Here is a 15,198-nt window from a genome sequence, read left to right on the forward strand (position 1 = left end):
ATAAACACTCGGTTTAAGGAGTGACAAAGTTAGTTTCAGTTTCGTGACTCACTTTGGTTGAAGATTAACCCTTTCAGGCCTGCAGTAGCAGCTCAGAAAAACAAGATTGCAATTTTACAATCTGGAGTCAGAATACAGCAAGCTGGACTCAGTAAACACAAACCGAAAACTAATCAGCTCAGACCAGACCCTAAACGGTTTAACAAATGATTTAAAACTGATATAAAGAGGAACAATAACCTTCACAAATCCCCCAGAGAGGAAAGGGAAGGAGCTCTCTGGGAGGAATAGAAAAATATACAGAAAAAGTTAAAATGTTCATCGGTGGGAAAGTAAGCTGTGAGGAGGACACAGAAAATCTGCAAAGGGATATAGACAGGTTAAGTGAGTGGGCGAGAAGGTGACAGATGGAGTATAATGTGGGGAAATGTGAGGTTATTCACTTTTGTCGGAAGAATAGAAAAACAGAACATTGCTTAAATGGTGAGAAACTATTAAATGTTGGGGTTCTATTTTAGCACCCGCCAGCGGGGGGGCCCCAAAAATCTGGAAATCCGGTAGCGGGACCGGAGCCCGCCGCGAATCCGCACACTTCCGGGATCCCCACTGACGCGCTGGCGTGCGCACGCAGCCCCCGCTGGTGGGAATCCCGCAGGCAATTAAAGCCAGCGGGATGCCACTTGAACCTATTTATTCTGCTCGTTCAGGTCGTTTACAGACCTGATTGAGCTGTTTTATAAGGAGGGGTGGGATTTTACGGTGAACAGAGACTGTTTCCCACACTGGGGGAAACACTCCCAGTCCAAACGGAGGTGTTGCAGCCAGCAGCCTGTGGCAGCTGCAAAGGTGCATTCGACAGGTGGGGGAGACCCCTCACCACCGCAGGCAGCCACTCCGTCACATTGGACAGAGGTTGGCCCCCACCACCCTCCCCCTAACAAGAAAACTCACCGACCTGGAACCGCAACCCCGGTGTGGGGACACATCTACCTACCTTGCGGGCCCCCTCAGACCTACGCCTCCCAGATGGGGGCCGCCGTAGTCGCAGTCATGACTTCTTCGGAGGACGAACAGCATCACCAGCCTCGCCGGCCACGCCGCCCGCCCCTGCCACGTGGAGCTCCACAACACGGTGCTGTGGCACACCCACCTGCACAGCAGGAGGGAGGGCAACCGCAGAGAGAGATGCGTCGCAGGAGGCACTACCCTCGCCACAGGGTCTACAGACCGAGGCTCAGCTTCCTGGACCTCTCTGAGGAGCAGTGCATACGGAGGCTCAGAGTCAGTCGCCAGGTAGTCGCCAACATCTGCAGCCTCCTTAATGACGAGCTGCTCCCGGATGGACCAAGCAGCATCTTCTTACCTGTCGCCGTCAAAGTCACCACCGCCCTCAACTTCTTCGCCTCCGGATCCTTTCAGGGTGCCACGGGGGACATCACCGGGGTCTGTCAGTCGTCTGCACACAAGTGCATAAGGCAGGTTACCGACGGCTTGTTTCACAGGGCCATGCACTACATCAACTTCGCCATGGATGACCGCAGCCAGATGGAGAGGGCGGTTGGATTCCATGCTGTGACTGTCTTCCCACGGGTGCAGGGTGTAATCGACTGCACCCACATAGCAATACGGACACCTCCACATGAGCCAGGACTGTTCATCAACCGCAAGGGGTATCACTCCATGAACGCCCAGCTCATGTGTGACCACCGCCAGAGATTCCTACACGTGTGCGCCAGATACCCTGGCAGCTGCCACGATTCCTTCGTCCTCAGGGAGTCCACCGCCCGCCCCTCTTCCACGCTCCCAACACCGGCAACGGCTGGCTCCTCGGTGACAAGGGATATCCCCTGCACACGTGGTTTATGACACCTCTGAGGAGCCCCACCACCGAGCCACAGCGTCGATATACTGACAGCCACATTGCTACCAGGTGCCTTGATCGTTCTGGGGGAGCGCTCCAATATGCGCCACGCAGAGTGGGACGCATTGTAGTTGTCTGTTGTGCCCTGCACAACATGGCGCAACAGAGGGGGGTGCCACTGGAAGAGGCCCTGCCCACATCCACCACCCATATTGACGACGATGAGGATGAGGAGGAGGAGGAGGAGGAGGAGGAACGACCCATGGGGCGAACACCAGCTCACCTGGCTGCTCGTCAGGCCAGGGAGGCACTGATATGTCAACGGTTCTCCTGATAGCAGACTGCCCGAAGCGTCCAGACCTCCCCACGTGGACAGAGGGGCGGCCATACCAGCCCCCTCCCCTGCCCCCTGCACGGAACAGTGGTGCAATTACTCCTGCACCCACCGTAGTGTGACCCAATGGGCGGGACCAGGCGTTCGTCTGCATACTGAGCCCCACGAAAGAGACCTATTGCACAGGCCGGTCAAGAATGGACAAGACGTGGCAGTAGTGGTGAGAACTATGGGGTTTATTGGGTATGTGCACTAAACAATTATAAATTAAAACATCACAGATAGTCATTCACCCTCGTGCATTCCCTTTGTGCTCACAACACCTTCGCCGTACGCTTCCGGGAACCCCTACGTGGTGCTACCCCTGTGGCTCCAGCAGAGATAGTGGCAGGTTGCTCCTGTTGATGCCCATGTCCCCGTTCACCATCATCCCTCTCGTAGCCCAGGCCCACATCACTCCTTCCACCATGCTGGACGGCAGTTTGGATGACGTGTGTAAGGCTTTGGAAGGCCACCTGTAGTGTATCTGTCAGCCTGTCTAAGGCGGCAGAATGTTGCTCACCTTGAATCCGAACGGCCGTTGTCAGGGCCTGGACGGGCTCAATGTTGAGCTGTGCGGAACGCTCGAGGGAGGCCAGCCTTTCCTCCATCGCAGACATTCCCGCACCTACCCATGACACTATCTCGCGGATACCCTCCTGTACTTGTGCCGCCATTCCCCTCATGCAGGAGTTGGACTCCTCCATCACCTGCGCGATTGTGGAGAGTGCGCGTGGCACCTGCTCCAGCACCTCAGCAATGTGCTCGTGCCCCTTAACGACTCTCCTTTTCACGGCTGGCCCCCAGGGTTCAGCATCTGGGTCCGGCTGAGCAGAGCCTGGAGAAGAGTGCTCCCACCGACGCGAACTCTCCACGGCTGCTCCTGCCACTAGGGTCTGCTCGTGCTCACATGTGCGTGGTGACTCACCATGTGCAAGCCCAACTAAGGGGGGACGGGGACCCACCGAGGTGTGTGTATCTGCGCTGGTGGATGCATGGCTCAGATGTGACGATGGACCCTCAGAGGCCGGCGGGTCCTCTGAGGAATCGCCCTCCAAGGTCACGGCGCTCGCAGACGGCCCTGCAAGAGAACAGAAGGCAATATTAGGCATCTGGACAGATGTTGCGGTGTGGCAGATGCCAAGTGATGCGAAGATCATTCGCTATCATGAGTGCTGAGTGTCAGCTTTCTGTCACCGGCCGTTTCTGCAACCCCAGCCTCGCCATCCGCCACGGACAGGCACTCCAGCGTGTGGCTGATCTCTAAAGCCTCCTGCTCCGCGTCCATGAGCAGCACCTTGTGTGGCGGGCCCCCTCTGGTCCGGGCCCTCTCCCGGGCGTTCTTGCATCTCTTCTCCTGTCAAGGCAAAACGCAGAGGCGTGATTGAGTACTGCTTGCATGGTGCGACACTGCAAGCATTGGTGTGGGTGGGTTGAGCGTGGGGAGATAGATGGGAGGGTGCATGTGCCACATGGCCATGCCATTGTATGGGGATTGGGGTGTGTGGTAGTGTTCGAATGGGGACAGGGGCGGTGGGTACGTGCCAGCACGGTGAGGGGGATAGCTGAGTGGATGTGAGGGGTGATGCGAGAGCGTTGTGGTGGCAGTGCAGAAGGGGTTGTGTGGTGGTGGAGGACGGAGTGTGGGAGAATGCGTAAGTGTACTCACTTTGCCGGACCTAGTCAGGTCATTAAACCTCTTGTGGCACTGGATCCAGGTCCTGGTGATGTTCCCCCTGCTGCTCACCTCTGCTGCCACCTCCATCCATGCCTTCCTGGTGGTAGAGGGAGGGCACTTCCTGCCATCCAACGTCTCCCTCCTCCTCCTCACCCCATCCAGCAGCAGCTGGAGTGAGGAGTCTGAAAACCTTGGGGCGGCCTTCCCCCTGGGGTGCTCCATGTTCTCCACGTCGTTGGTTGCAGCAGGAGGAGCAGTGGTGGAGTCTCCCTTTAAATAGAGCCCCACCAGCGCTCAGACGTCACTGCGCATGCGCAGTCCACCGGCACGCAGCTGAGCAGCGGCAAACCCAGAGCCGGAGGGAAGTGGCTCCAATTAGGCCACAATTGTACGCGAATCACACTGATTTCACCGGGCGCGTTCCCCACGCGCCCGATAGCCCTCCCCCCCGCGCCGAGAACCCGCAGCCCTGCTAACATCGGGCCCTTGGTGTTCAGAGAGATCTGGGTGTCCTCGTACAAGAAACACACAAGTTAGCACACAGGAACAGCAGGCAATTAGGAAGGCAAATGGAATGTTGGCCTTTATTGCAAGAGGGTGGAGTATAAGAGTAAGGAAGTCTTACTACAATTATACAGGGCTTTGGTGAGACCTCACCTGGAATACTGTGTTCAGTTTTGGTCTCCTTATCTACGGAAGGATATACTTGCCTTTGAGGTTCACTAGATTCATTCCTGGAATGAGAGGGTTGTACTCTGAGGAGAGATTGAGTAGAATGGGCCGATACACTCTGGAGTTTAGAAGTGAGGTGATCTCATTGAAATATATAAGATTCTGAGGGGGCTTGTCAGGGTAGATGCTGAGAGGCTGTTTCCCCTGGCTGGAGAGTCTAGAACTAGGGGGCATAGTCTCAGGATAAGGGGTCGGCCATTTAAGACTGAGATGAGGACGAATTTCTTCACTCAGAGGGTTGTGAATCTTTGGAATTCCCTACCCCAGAGGGCTGTGGATGTTGAGTCGTTGAGTATATTCAAGGCTGAGATAGACAGATTTTTGGGTTCGAGGGGAATCAACGGCTCTGGGGATCGGGCAGGAAAGTGGAGTTGAGGTTGAAGATTTGCCGTGATTTTATTGAATTGCGGAGCAGGCTCGAGGGGCCCTGTGGCCTACTCCTGCTCCTATTTCTTATGTTCTTATCAGTGGGGCAAAGACCGATGAAGAAAAGCAAAGCAGCAGAGGCTACAAGTCTTCATAAACTCGACACGAAACATGTTCGACCATCACAGAGCTGCAAACCAACAAAGACAAAAGAATGTTGGACAACAAATCCAAAACAGAAGAATACAGTCAGAGGAAGTCATGGTCAAACTGTACAGGGCTCTGGTCAGACCCACCCCGAGTACTGTGTCCAGTTCTGGTCAGACCCACCCCGAGCACTGTGTCCAGTTCTGGTCAGACCCATTCCAGTACTGTGTCCAGTTCTGGTCAGACCCACCCCGAGCACTGTGTCCAGTTCTGGTCAGACCCACCCCGAGCACTGTGTCCAGTTCTGGTCAGACCCACCCCGAGCACTGTGTCCAGTTCTGGTCAGACCCACCCCGAGCACTGTGTCCAGTTCTGGTCAGACCCACTCCAGTACTGTGTCCAGTTCTGGTCAGACCCACCTCAAGTACACTGTCCAGTTCTGATCAGACTGCACCTCGAGTTCCATGTCCAATTCTAGTTATGGGAACATAGGAGCAGGAGGAGGCCATTCAGCCCCTCCAGCCTGTTCTACCATGCAATTAGATCATGGCTGATCTGTATCTTAACTCCACCTAACCCTTAATACCCTTACCTAACAAAAATCTATCAATCTCAATTTTCAAATTTTCAATTGACCCCCAGCCTCAACAGCTTTTTGGGGGAGAGAGTTCCAGATTTCCACTCCCCTTTGTGTGAAGAAATGCTTCCTGATTTCACCCCTGAACGACCGAGCTCTAATTTTAAGATTATTCCCCCTTGTTCTGGATTCTCCCACCAGATGAAATAGTTTCTTTGTATCTATCCTATCAAATCCTTTAATCATTTTAAATACTTCAATTAGATCACCCCTCAATTTTCGAGACTCAGGGAATATGAGCCTAGTGTGTGCAGCCTGGCCTCAGAATTTAACCTTTCCAGCCCCGATATAAGAACATAAGAACTAGGAGTAGGAGTCGGCCATACGGCCCCTCGAGCCTGCTCCGCCATTCAATCAGATCATGGCTGATCTTCTACCTCAACTCCACTTTCCCGCCCTAATAAGAACATTCTGGTGAATCTGCACTGCACCCCCTCCAGGGCCAATATATCCTTCCTGAGGTGCGGTGCCCAGAACTGAACCCAGTCTCCAGATGTGGTCTGACCAGAGCTCTGTACAGCTGGAACATCACTTCCTCCCCTTTGTATTCCAGCCCCCGAGATAAAGGCCAACATTCCATTCGCCTTTTTAATTATTTATCCACTGGCGTTTAGTGATTTCTGTACTTGGACCCCTAAATCTCTCGGCTCCTCCACAGTTCCCGGCTTCTCACCATTTAGAAAATACTCTGATCGATCTTTCTTCGGTCCAAAGTGAATGACCTCACACTTCCCCACATTGAACTCCATCTGCCCCAGTTTTGCCCACTCACTGAATCGACCAATGTCCCTTTGCAACTTTCTGCTCCCATCCACACTATTTACTGTGTCACCTAACTTAGTGTCGTCAGCAAACTGAGATACACGGCTCTCTATTCCTTCATCCAAGTCACTGATAAATATAAATTTAACCCTGACTGATTCTTTTTCCTGCCCCAGTTTAATGAGACCGAGACCATGTGGAGCCCACGGTCAACACATCAGACCAGTTACACTTTACCCACTAAACCATGGGCAGGGGGGCTTCAATAACTGATTGCTCGGTCTCTGAAAGGAACCAGGAATGCTCACTAATATTTCACCTTCAATTCCTTTAGTGTCAGCGTGTGTACACTGTTTCTCCGTTTTTAGATTAAAGACATTTCGACAAAATGGCATCTGTACTTTGAATAAAACAAATTGCTGGCAATAAACAGCAGAACTGACTCAGGATCCCACCCAAAACGTTGCCCCTCAGATGCTGCCTGACCGGTGCAGAGCTCAGTTGGTAACATGTTCTATTCTGGGACTAGAGAGTTGTGCGACTTGCTGGGGCTCGGGAGTTTGAGCTCATGATCCAAGCTGCCACTCCAGGGCAGTGCGGAGGGAGTGCTGCTTTGTCTGGATTCCCGGGCCTTCTCCTTCACACCTCGTGAGAGGAGGTGAGAAGGCCCCAAACAGCAGGTGAGAGCCTTTATCGCACAGCTTGTGGGCCCGGAGGAGCAGGAGTGCTTCCCCCAGGCCCAACAAGCTTCCCTGGGGCAACCCCTCCGCCCCATGATCTCTGACCCCCCGACACACAATCTCCAACCTGCCCCTACAATCTCAGACCCCCCCCCACGATCTCCGACCCCACCACGATCTCCGACCCCCCCCCGCCACGGTCGCCGATCCCCCCACAACGATCTCCGACCCCATCACCATCTGTGACCCCACCCACGATTTCCAACCCTACCACGATCTCTGACCCCTCACGATCTCTGACCCCCCCACGACCTGTGACCCCCCACAACCTGCGACCCCCCACAACCTGCGACCCCCCCCATGATCTGGAACCCCACCACGATCTGGGACCCCACCACGATCTCCGACCTCACCACGATCTCCGACATCCCCCACAATCTCTGACATCTCCCATGATGACCCCTGTACCCTGCGATTACTCCTGCCCGCTGGTGCCAACCCCCGATGACCCCTGATGACTATCGACCCTTCACCCCCGGTGAATTCCAGCCCCAATACCTCCCTCCCGCCCTCCGTCTAACACTCACCCCTCACATCATCTTCCTTGCTCTTCTCCCGTCCGACTGAGACCAGCCTGTCAATCCAGACGAACTTTTGGGCGCAAAAAAACCTAAAAGACGTCCTGACGTCAAAATCCTAAGGACGTCCGGGAAACCCGGACTCAGGGAATTCGCCCCCCGCCGACTTCGCAGCTTGGAGTTAAAATTTCAGCCGGTGTCTTCGATCCCCGCCACAAACTCCGTTCCCATGCTGCTGATTCCACCCCCTCCCCTCCTCCCTGGCCACTGTCCCCCTCCCCCTCCGCCGCCTGTCTGGGGTCACGGGGTCAGGTCACTCAATCTCCCAGAGTGCAATACGGCCCAATCTGTCGATGGCTCCCGTTCAACAGGCTCCTGGAATCGGGGAACCCGGGACTGGAACCGACCCGGGACACTCCCCCCCGAACCCCCTTCCTAACCCCCTTAACCCCTTCCCCTTCCCCTCAACCCACTCCCCTGCCCCTCAACCCCTTCCCCCTCCCCCCTCCCCCTCCCCCTCCCCACAGACACACAGTCAGGACCCAGATCAGGAGACCAGGACACTTTCTGCAGCAGCTTTTATTGTTGTCCAGAGTAAAGCATCAAATCCTTTCCTGGATCTTATGACACTTTCCAGAGCTGTAAACTCAGATTCTTTGATGTCAGCACGTTGCAGTTACAGAGAAATCTGTGCACAGGAAAATCATACAAATAAAATAAAACCGTCTCATTCCCCCCGTCGCTGGGAATTACACAGTGAGAGATATATTCATCAACACAAACCGCGATTCATACAAAAACTACATGGAACATTGTGGGATTGCAAGAAAATAACTTCATCTTAATACAAAAGAATTGATAAACGCACTAACACTCTCCACTCACTGCTCAGGATTATTCCCCCATCGCTCTGATGCGCTCCAGGATTACACACAACGGTCACTAAAGCCCAGGTTCCAGGCCGCTCGAAGCCGGCCCACAGATTTCCTCAGGTCACGATGTACCGTCAGCAATCCCTCGCAGTGAGTGAGGGAGTGAGTGAGTGAGGAATGAGTGAGTGACTGAGTGAGTGAGGGAGGGAGTGAGGGAGGGAAGGAGTGAGGGAAAGAGTGAGGGAGGGAGTGAAGGAGTGAGTGTGGAGAGTGAGGAGTGAGTGAATGAGTGAGGAGTGAGAGGGATGGAGGGAGTGAGTGAGTGAGGGGCAAGCAATTGATGAGTGAGTGGAGTGACTGAGGGAGTGAATGAATGAAGTGAGGGAGGGAGGGAGTGTGGATTGAGTGAGTGGAGGGACAGAGTGAGTGAGGAGTGAATGAGGGTGTGAGGGAGAGTGAGGAAGGGAGAGAGTGAGGGAGAGGGAGGGAGTGAGTGAGGGGCGAGCGAGCAAGGGCTGCACCAGAGCGGGGAACGGCCTCCTCTGAGCTCCACAAATTTTCTGCCGTGTTTCCTACATTCCAACAGTGACGACACTTCAAAAGTACTTCATTGTCTGTAAAGCTCTTTGGGACGTCCTGAGGTGGTGAAAGGCGCTATATAAATGCAAGTCTTTCTTTCTTTCTTCTTTCCCAAAGCTGGCCATCCGAGGCCAGGCTGGCGATTGGAGAATGAATATCAGCAGCTCCCTCCCTCCCTCCCTCCCTCCCTCCGGCGGGGGGTCTGAAAGTACAGTCCCCACTGACTGCCCATTCCTTCAGGGCTCGGAGATACAGTCGGGCTCGGTGGGTGGGTGGGTGGGTGGGCTCAGGCCTGGGTTACAGTTTGCCTTTCCCGGGCCGGAGGGTGGGGACCGTGTTTAACGGGGACGCAGTAAACGCTGGATTCTCCTCCGCTCTTTGCACCTTCCCGTGAGCGTCCGTGGCGCTGGAAGCGGGTCAGAGCGCCGGGCGTCCGTTAGCGGTGGTTAGCAGCGCAGTGAGTGACAGCAGCACCCGGTGTAAGGTGGGGTCCCGGGGGGATTGGGAGACACACCCTCCTGCTTCCTTCCCACACTGGCCTTTCTCACACAGGAGCCCGGTGTAGGGAGCGGGACAGCGACACCTCCCATTGTCCTCGCACACTCCTCCGTTCTGACACCGCGTCAGCAAGTTATCGCACACGCCGGCTGCAAGAGGTCAGAGAAAAGAAACGTCAGGTCACTGAAAATCTCCTGACCTCAGAGATTGTTTGAACTGTCGCCGCTCCCAGTGTTTCACTTTTACACCAACAACTACTTGCATTTATATAGCGCCTTTAACGTAGTAAAACGGCCCAAGGTGCTTCACAGGAGCGTAAATCAGACCAAAATTAACACTGAACCACATAAGGAGACATTAGGATAGGGGACCAAAAGCTTGGTCAAAGAGGTAGATTTTAAGGAGCGTCTTAAAGGAGGAGAGAGAGGGGGAGAGGTTTGAGGGGAATTCCAGAGTTTCGGGTCCAGACAGCTGAAGGCACGGCCGCCAATGGGGGGGGTGAAGGAAATGGGGGATGTGCAAGAGGCCAGAATTGGGGGAGCGCAGAGATCTCGGAGGGGTGTCGGGCTGAAGGAGGTTACAGAGATAGGGAGGGGCGAGGCAACGGAGGGATTTCAATGTGAGGATGTGAATCTTAAAATTGAGGTGTTGCTGGACCGGGAGCCAATGTAGGCCAGAGATCACAGGGGTGATGGGTGAACAGGACTAAATTGATGGTTAAATACTGAAGGAGAGACTGAGGGTTAAATTCTGTGTCAAATTATTGTGTCCAATTCTGGGCACCGCACTTTAGGAAGGATGTCAAGGCCTTGGAGAGGGTGCAGAGGAGATTTACCAGAATGGTACCAGGGATGAGGGACTTGAGTTATGTGGAGAGACTGGAGAAGCTGGGATTGTTCTCCTCAGAACTGAGAAGGTTAAGGGGAGATTTAATGGAGGGGTTAAAAATTATGAGGGGTTTTAATAGAGTAAATAAGGAGAAACTGTTTCCACTGGCAGGAGGGTCAATAACCAGAGGACACAGATTTAAGGTAATTGGCAAAATAACCAGAGGGGAGATGAGGTGAATGTTTTTACACAGTGAGTTGTTCTGATCTGGAAGCAGATTCAATAATAACTTTCAAAAGATAATTGAATAAATACTTGAAGGGGAAAAATTTGCAGGGCTATGGGGAAAGAGCAGGGGGAGTGAGACTAATAGGATCGCTCTTTCAAAGAGCCAGCACTGCCTCGATGGGCTGAATGGCCTCCTTGTGTGCTGTCTGATTCTATGAAATGCTCCTCACTGAACTCCAGTCCCTCCCTTTGCGAGGAGCTGTGCCACTAATTGTTTCTCAGGGTGATGGGGGAACCCAGGAGGGTTCCTTGTCTAAAAGCCTTTGTCTTTCCCCCCCTGGTATCTCTGCTATCGGATCCACTGCTGACCCTGACACACAGGAGCCAGGCGGAGTGAGGGAGGGTCTGGTGCTGGAACGGTTACTTACCTCGGCAGCCCCTGTGCCAGTAATATCCGGGCAGGCACTTGTCACACTTGGGCCCTGCTGTCCCCTCCTTACAGTCACAATATCCCGTCTCATTACAGCGATCATGGAGTGAGCCATAGGGGTGACACTGACAGTCTGCAGAAACAAGACAACACACACACTGCACATGGCTGTTCCCAATAAAACCCATCGACACAACCTCAGGGACACAAATGACTCGGGCCCAGGACAGGGGACGAGCCGACTCTGGGGGGAAACAAGTCTCCAACAGTTTACAAACAGCGTCAATCATCCACACACTGATTGGACACGGCCCGTGTTCCACTCCTTGGGGCGACTGCACACAATTAACGCAGGTTAACAAGACCATAAAAAGCAAACCAAGCTCCGGGGTTCATTATTAGAGGGAGAGAATTCACAATCAGAGAGGTTATGTTAAACTTGTACAGAACCTTGGTTAGACCACACTTGGAGAACTGTGCACAGTTCTGGTCTCCATATTATAAAAAGGATAGAGAGACACTGGAGAGGGTGCAAAAAATCATCAGGGTGATACCAGAACTGAGAGGTTATAAATATCAGGAAAGATTGAACAGGCTGGGGCTCTTTTCTCAAGAAAAGAGAAGACTGAGGGGTGACCTGATAGAGGTCTTCAAAATTATGACAGGGTTTGATAAGATAGACGGAGAGAAGATGTTTCCACTTGTGGGGGAGACCGAAACTCGGGGCCATAAATATAAGACTGTCATTAATAAATCCAATAGGGAATTCAGGAGAAACTTCTTGACCCAGAGAGTGGTGAGAATGTGGAACTCGCTCCCACAAGGAGTAGTTGAGGCGAATAGCATCAAGGGGAAGCAAGATAAACACATGAGGGAGAAAGGAATAGAAGGATATGCTGATAGGATGAGATGAAGTAGGGAGGGAGGAGGCTCATGTGGAGCATAAATACCGACATAGACCAGTTGGGCCGAATGGCCTGTTTCTGTGCTGTACATTCTCTGTAATTCTATGTGTGGAGAATGGGAAGGAGATGAGGAAATGGAGAGAGAACATTGATGTTAGACAATGGGGGGAGGGTAACATTGAGCAGAGGCGAGTGATGCTGCTATGATGAAGGATGTTCGTTTGCCGAGAGTACAAACAACATACAAATTCCAGAAAAACAATGGAGACAGGGAAGCAATGATTATATCGTCACAACACAGGGCTTTCAATTTACCTCAGGGCCAGGCCTCATCGCCAGGGAAAGGTCGGACCGGGTCTGATCTCTGGGGAAAGGTCGGACCGGGTCTGATCTCTGGGGAAAGGTCGGACCGGGTCTGATCTCCGGGGAAAGGTCGGACCGGGTCTGATCTCTGGGGAAAGGTCGGACCGGGTCTGATCTCTGGGGAAAGGTCGGACCGGGTCTGATCTCCGGGGAAAGGTCGGACCGGGTCTGATCTCCGGGGAAAGGTCGGACCGGGTCTGATCTCCGGGGAAAGGTCGGACCGGGTCTGATCCCCGGGGAAAGGTCGGACCGGGTCTGATCTCCGGGGAAAGGTCGGACCGGGTCTGATCTCCGGGGAAAGGTCGGACCGGGTCTGATCCCCGGGGAAAGGTCGGACCGGGTCTGATCTCCGGGGAAAGGTCGGACCGGGTCTGATCGCTGGGGAAAGGTCGGACCGGGTCTGATCTCTGGGGAAAGGTCGGACCGGGTCTGATCTCTGGGGAAAGGTCGGACCGGGTCTGATCTCTGGGGAAAGGTCGGACCGGGTCTGATCTCTGGGGAAAGGTCGGACCGGGTCTGATCTCTGGGGAAAGGTCGGACCGGGTCTGATCTCTGGGGAAAGGTCGGACCGGGTCTGATCCCCGGGGAAAGGTCGGACCGGGTCTGATCTCCGGGGAAAGGTCGGACCGGGTCTGATCTCTGGGGAAAGGTCGGACCGGGTCTGATCTCCGGGGAAAGGTCGGACCGGGTCTGATCTCTGGGGAAAGGTCGGACCGGGTCTGATCTCCGGGGAAAGGTCGGACCGGGTCTGATCTCTGGGGAAAGGTCGGACCGGGTCTGATCTCTGGGGAAAGGGGAGCTGATTCCTTTTGCTCAGCCCTATCGAAGGTTCCTTTTTGTTTCTTTATCTTGTTTTGGGCTGAAATCTGAAGGGTGAAGGAAGGAGGCGAGAGCGGAGATTGTAACAGGAACTGACCGAGGCAAACGTTGTGATGGTCCAGCTCTGCTGACGGGTTTCGGTGATAGCCCAGTCGGCACAACTGGCAGTGTCGGCCTCTCGTGTTGTGCTTACAGCTCACGCAAATGGTGGTGGTGAGCAGCTCGATGTAACTGCACCGGTTCGAGTGGCCGAAACATTCACAGTCTTGCAAGGAGAAGACAGAAAGTGTAGACGGGACGTAGACAGGACGTAGACGGGTCGCAAACTGCGAGCGGGTCACATGCTGCAGGAATGAGAGGCGGAGAGGAAATGTCTGGAACGGGAGGGAGGGGAAACACTGAGACTTTTAGCAGTGAGGGGAGAACATCAGACTCCTGGCTCGATACGGTCACATGGAATCAGGCAGATGGCGATGGATGGGAACGTTCCAGGGTTTATAGAGTCCGGTGGTGTGGCTCAGTGGGTAGCACTCTCACCGCGGAGTCAGAAGGTCATTGGGTCAAGCCCCACTCCAGAGACTTGAGCCCAAAATCCAGGCCAACACTCGGAGTGCTGTACTGTCGGAGGGTCAGTAATGAGGGAGTGCTGCACTGTCGGAGGGTCAGTACTGAGGGAGTGCTGTACTGTCGGAGGGTCAGTAATGAGGGAGTGCTGTACTGTCGGAGGGTCAGTAATGAGGGAGTGCTGTACTGTCGGAGGGGCAGTAATGAGGGAGTGCTGTACTGTCGGAGGGGCAGTAATGAGGGAGTGCCGTATTGTCGGAGGGGCAGTAATGAGGGAGTGCTGTACTGTCGGAGGGGCAATAATGAGGGAGTGCTGTACTGTCGGAGGGGCAGTAATGAGGGAGTGCTGTACTGTCGGAGGGGCAGTAATGAGGGAGTGCTGTACTGTCGGAGGGGCAGTAATGAGGGAGTGCTGTACTGTCGGAGGGGCAGTAATGAGGGAGTGCTGTACTGTCGGAGGGGCAGTAATGAGGGAGTGCTGCACTGTCGGAGGGGCAGTAATGAGGGAGTGCTGCACTGTCGGAGGGGCAATAATGAGGGAGTGCTGTATTCTCAGAAGGGCAGTTATGAGGGAGTGCTGCACTGTCGGAGGGGCAGTAATGAGGGAGTGCTGTACTGTCGGAGGGGCAGTAATGAGGGAGTGCTGCACTGTCGGAGGGGCAGTAATGAGGGAGTGCTGTACTGTCAGAAGGGCAGTAATGAGGGAGTGCTGTACTGTCAGAAGGGGCAGTAATGAGGGAGTGCTGTACTGTCGGAGGGGCAATAATGAGGGAGTGCTGTATTGTCAGAAGGGCAGTAATGAGGGAGTGCTGTACTGTCGGAGAGGCAGTAATGAGGGAGTGCTGTTTTGTCGGAAGGGCAGTAATGAGGGAGTGCTGCACTGTCAGAAGGGCAGTAATGAGGGAGTGCTGCACTGTCGGAGGGGCAGTAATGAGGGAGTGCTGTACTGTCGGAGGGGCAGTAATGAGGGAGTGCTGTACTGTCGGAGGGGCAGTAATGAGGGAGTGCTGTACTGTCAGAAGGGCAGTAATGAGGGAGTGCTGCACTGTCGGAGGGGCAGTAATGAGGGAGTGCTGTACTGTCGGAGGGGCAGTAATGAGGGAGTGCTGTACTGTCGGAGGGGCAGTAATGAGGGAGTGCTGTGCTGTCGGAGGGGCAATAATGAGGGAGTGCTGCGCTGTCGGAGGGGCAGTAATGAGGGAGTGCTGCATTGTCGGAAGTCCTGTCTTTCGAATGAAACATTAAACCGAGGCCCTGTCCACCCTCTCAGGTGGACGTAAAAGATCTCATGGCAGTAT

General features: G+C 54.1%; 1 protein-coding gene across 1 annotated transcript in view; it reads right to left on the bottom strand.

The window, feature by feature from the left end:
• Positions 1-9,629: 9,629 nt before the first annotated feature.
• The window catches only part of LOC137309131 (netrin-G1-like), a 54,557-nt gene continuing 48,988 nt past the window's right edge, over positions 9,630-15,198 (bottom strand). The window contains exons 5-7 of the mRNA XM_067977424.1: positions 13,434-13,601; positions 11,248-11,382; positions 9,630-9,912 (exon numbers count right to left, since the gene is read on the bottom strand). Of these exons, the coding sequence (XP_067833525.1) occupies positions 9,683-9,912; positions 11,248-11,382; positions 13,434-13,601 (533 nt within the window). The 3' untranslated portion in view covers positions 9,630-9,682. The remainder of the gene's footprint in view (positions 9,913-11,247; positions 11,383-13,433; positions 13,602-15,198) is intronic.

Source organism: Heptranchias perlo, unplaced genomic scaffold, assembly GCF_035084215.1.
Source record: "Heptranchias perlo isolate sHepPer1 unplaced genomic scaffold, sHepPer1.hap1 HAP1_SCAFFOLD_148, whole genome shotgun sequence".
Lineage (NCBI taxonomy): Eukaryota > Metazoa > Chordata > Chondrichthyes > Hexanchiformes > Hexanchidae > Heptranchias > Heptranchias perlo.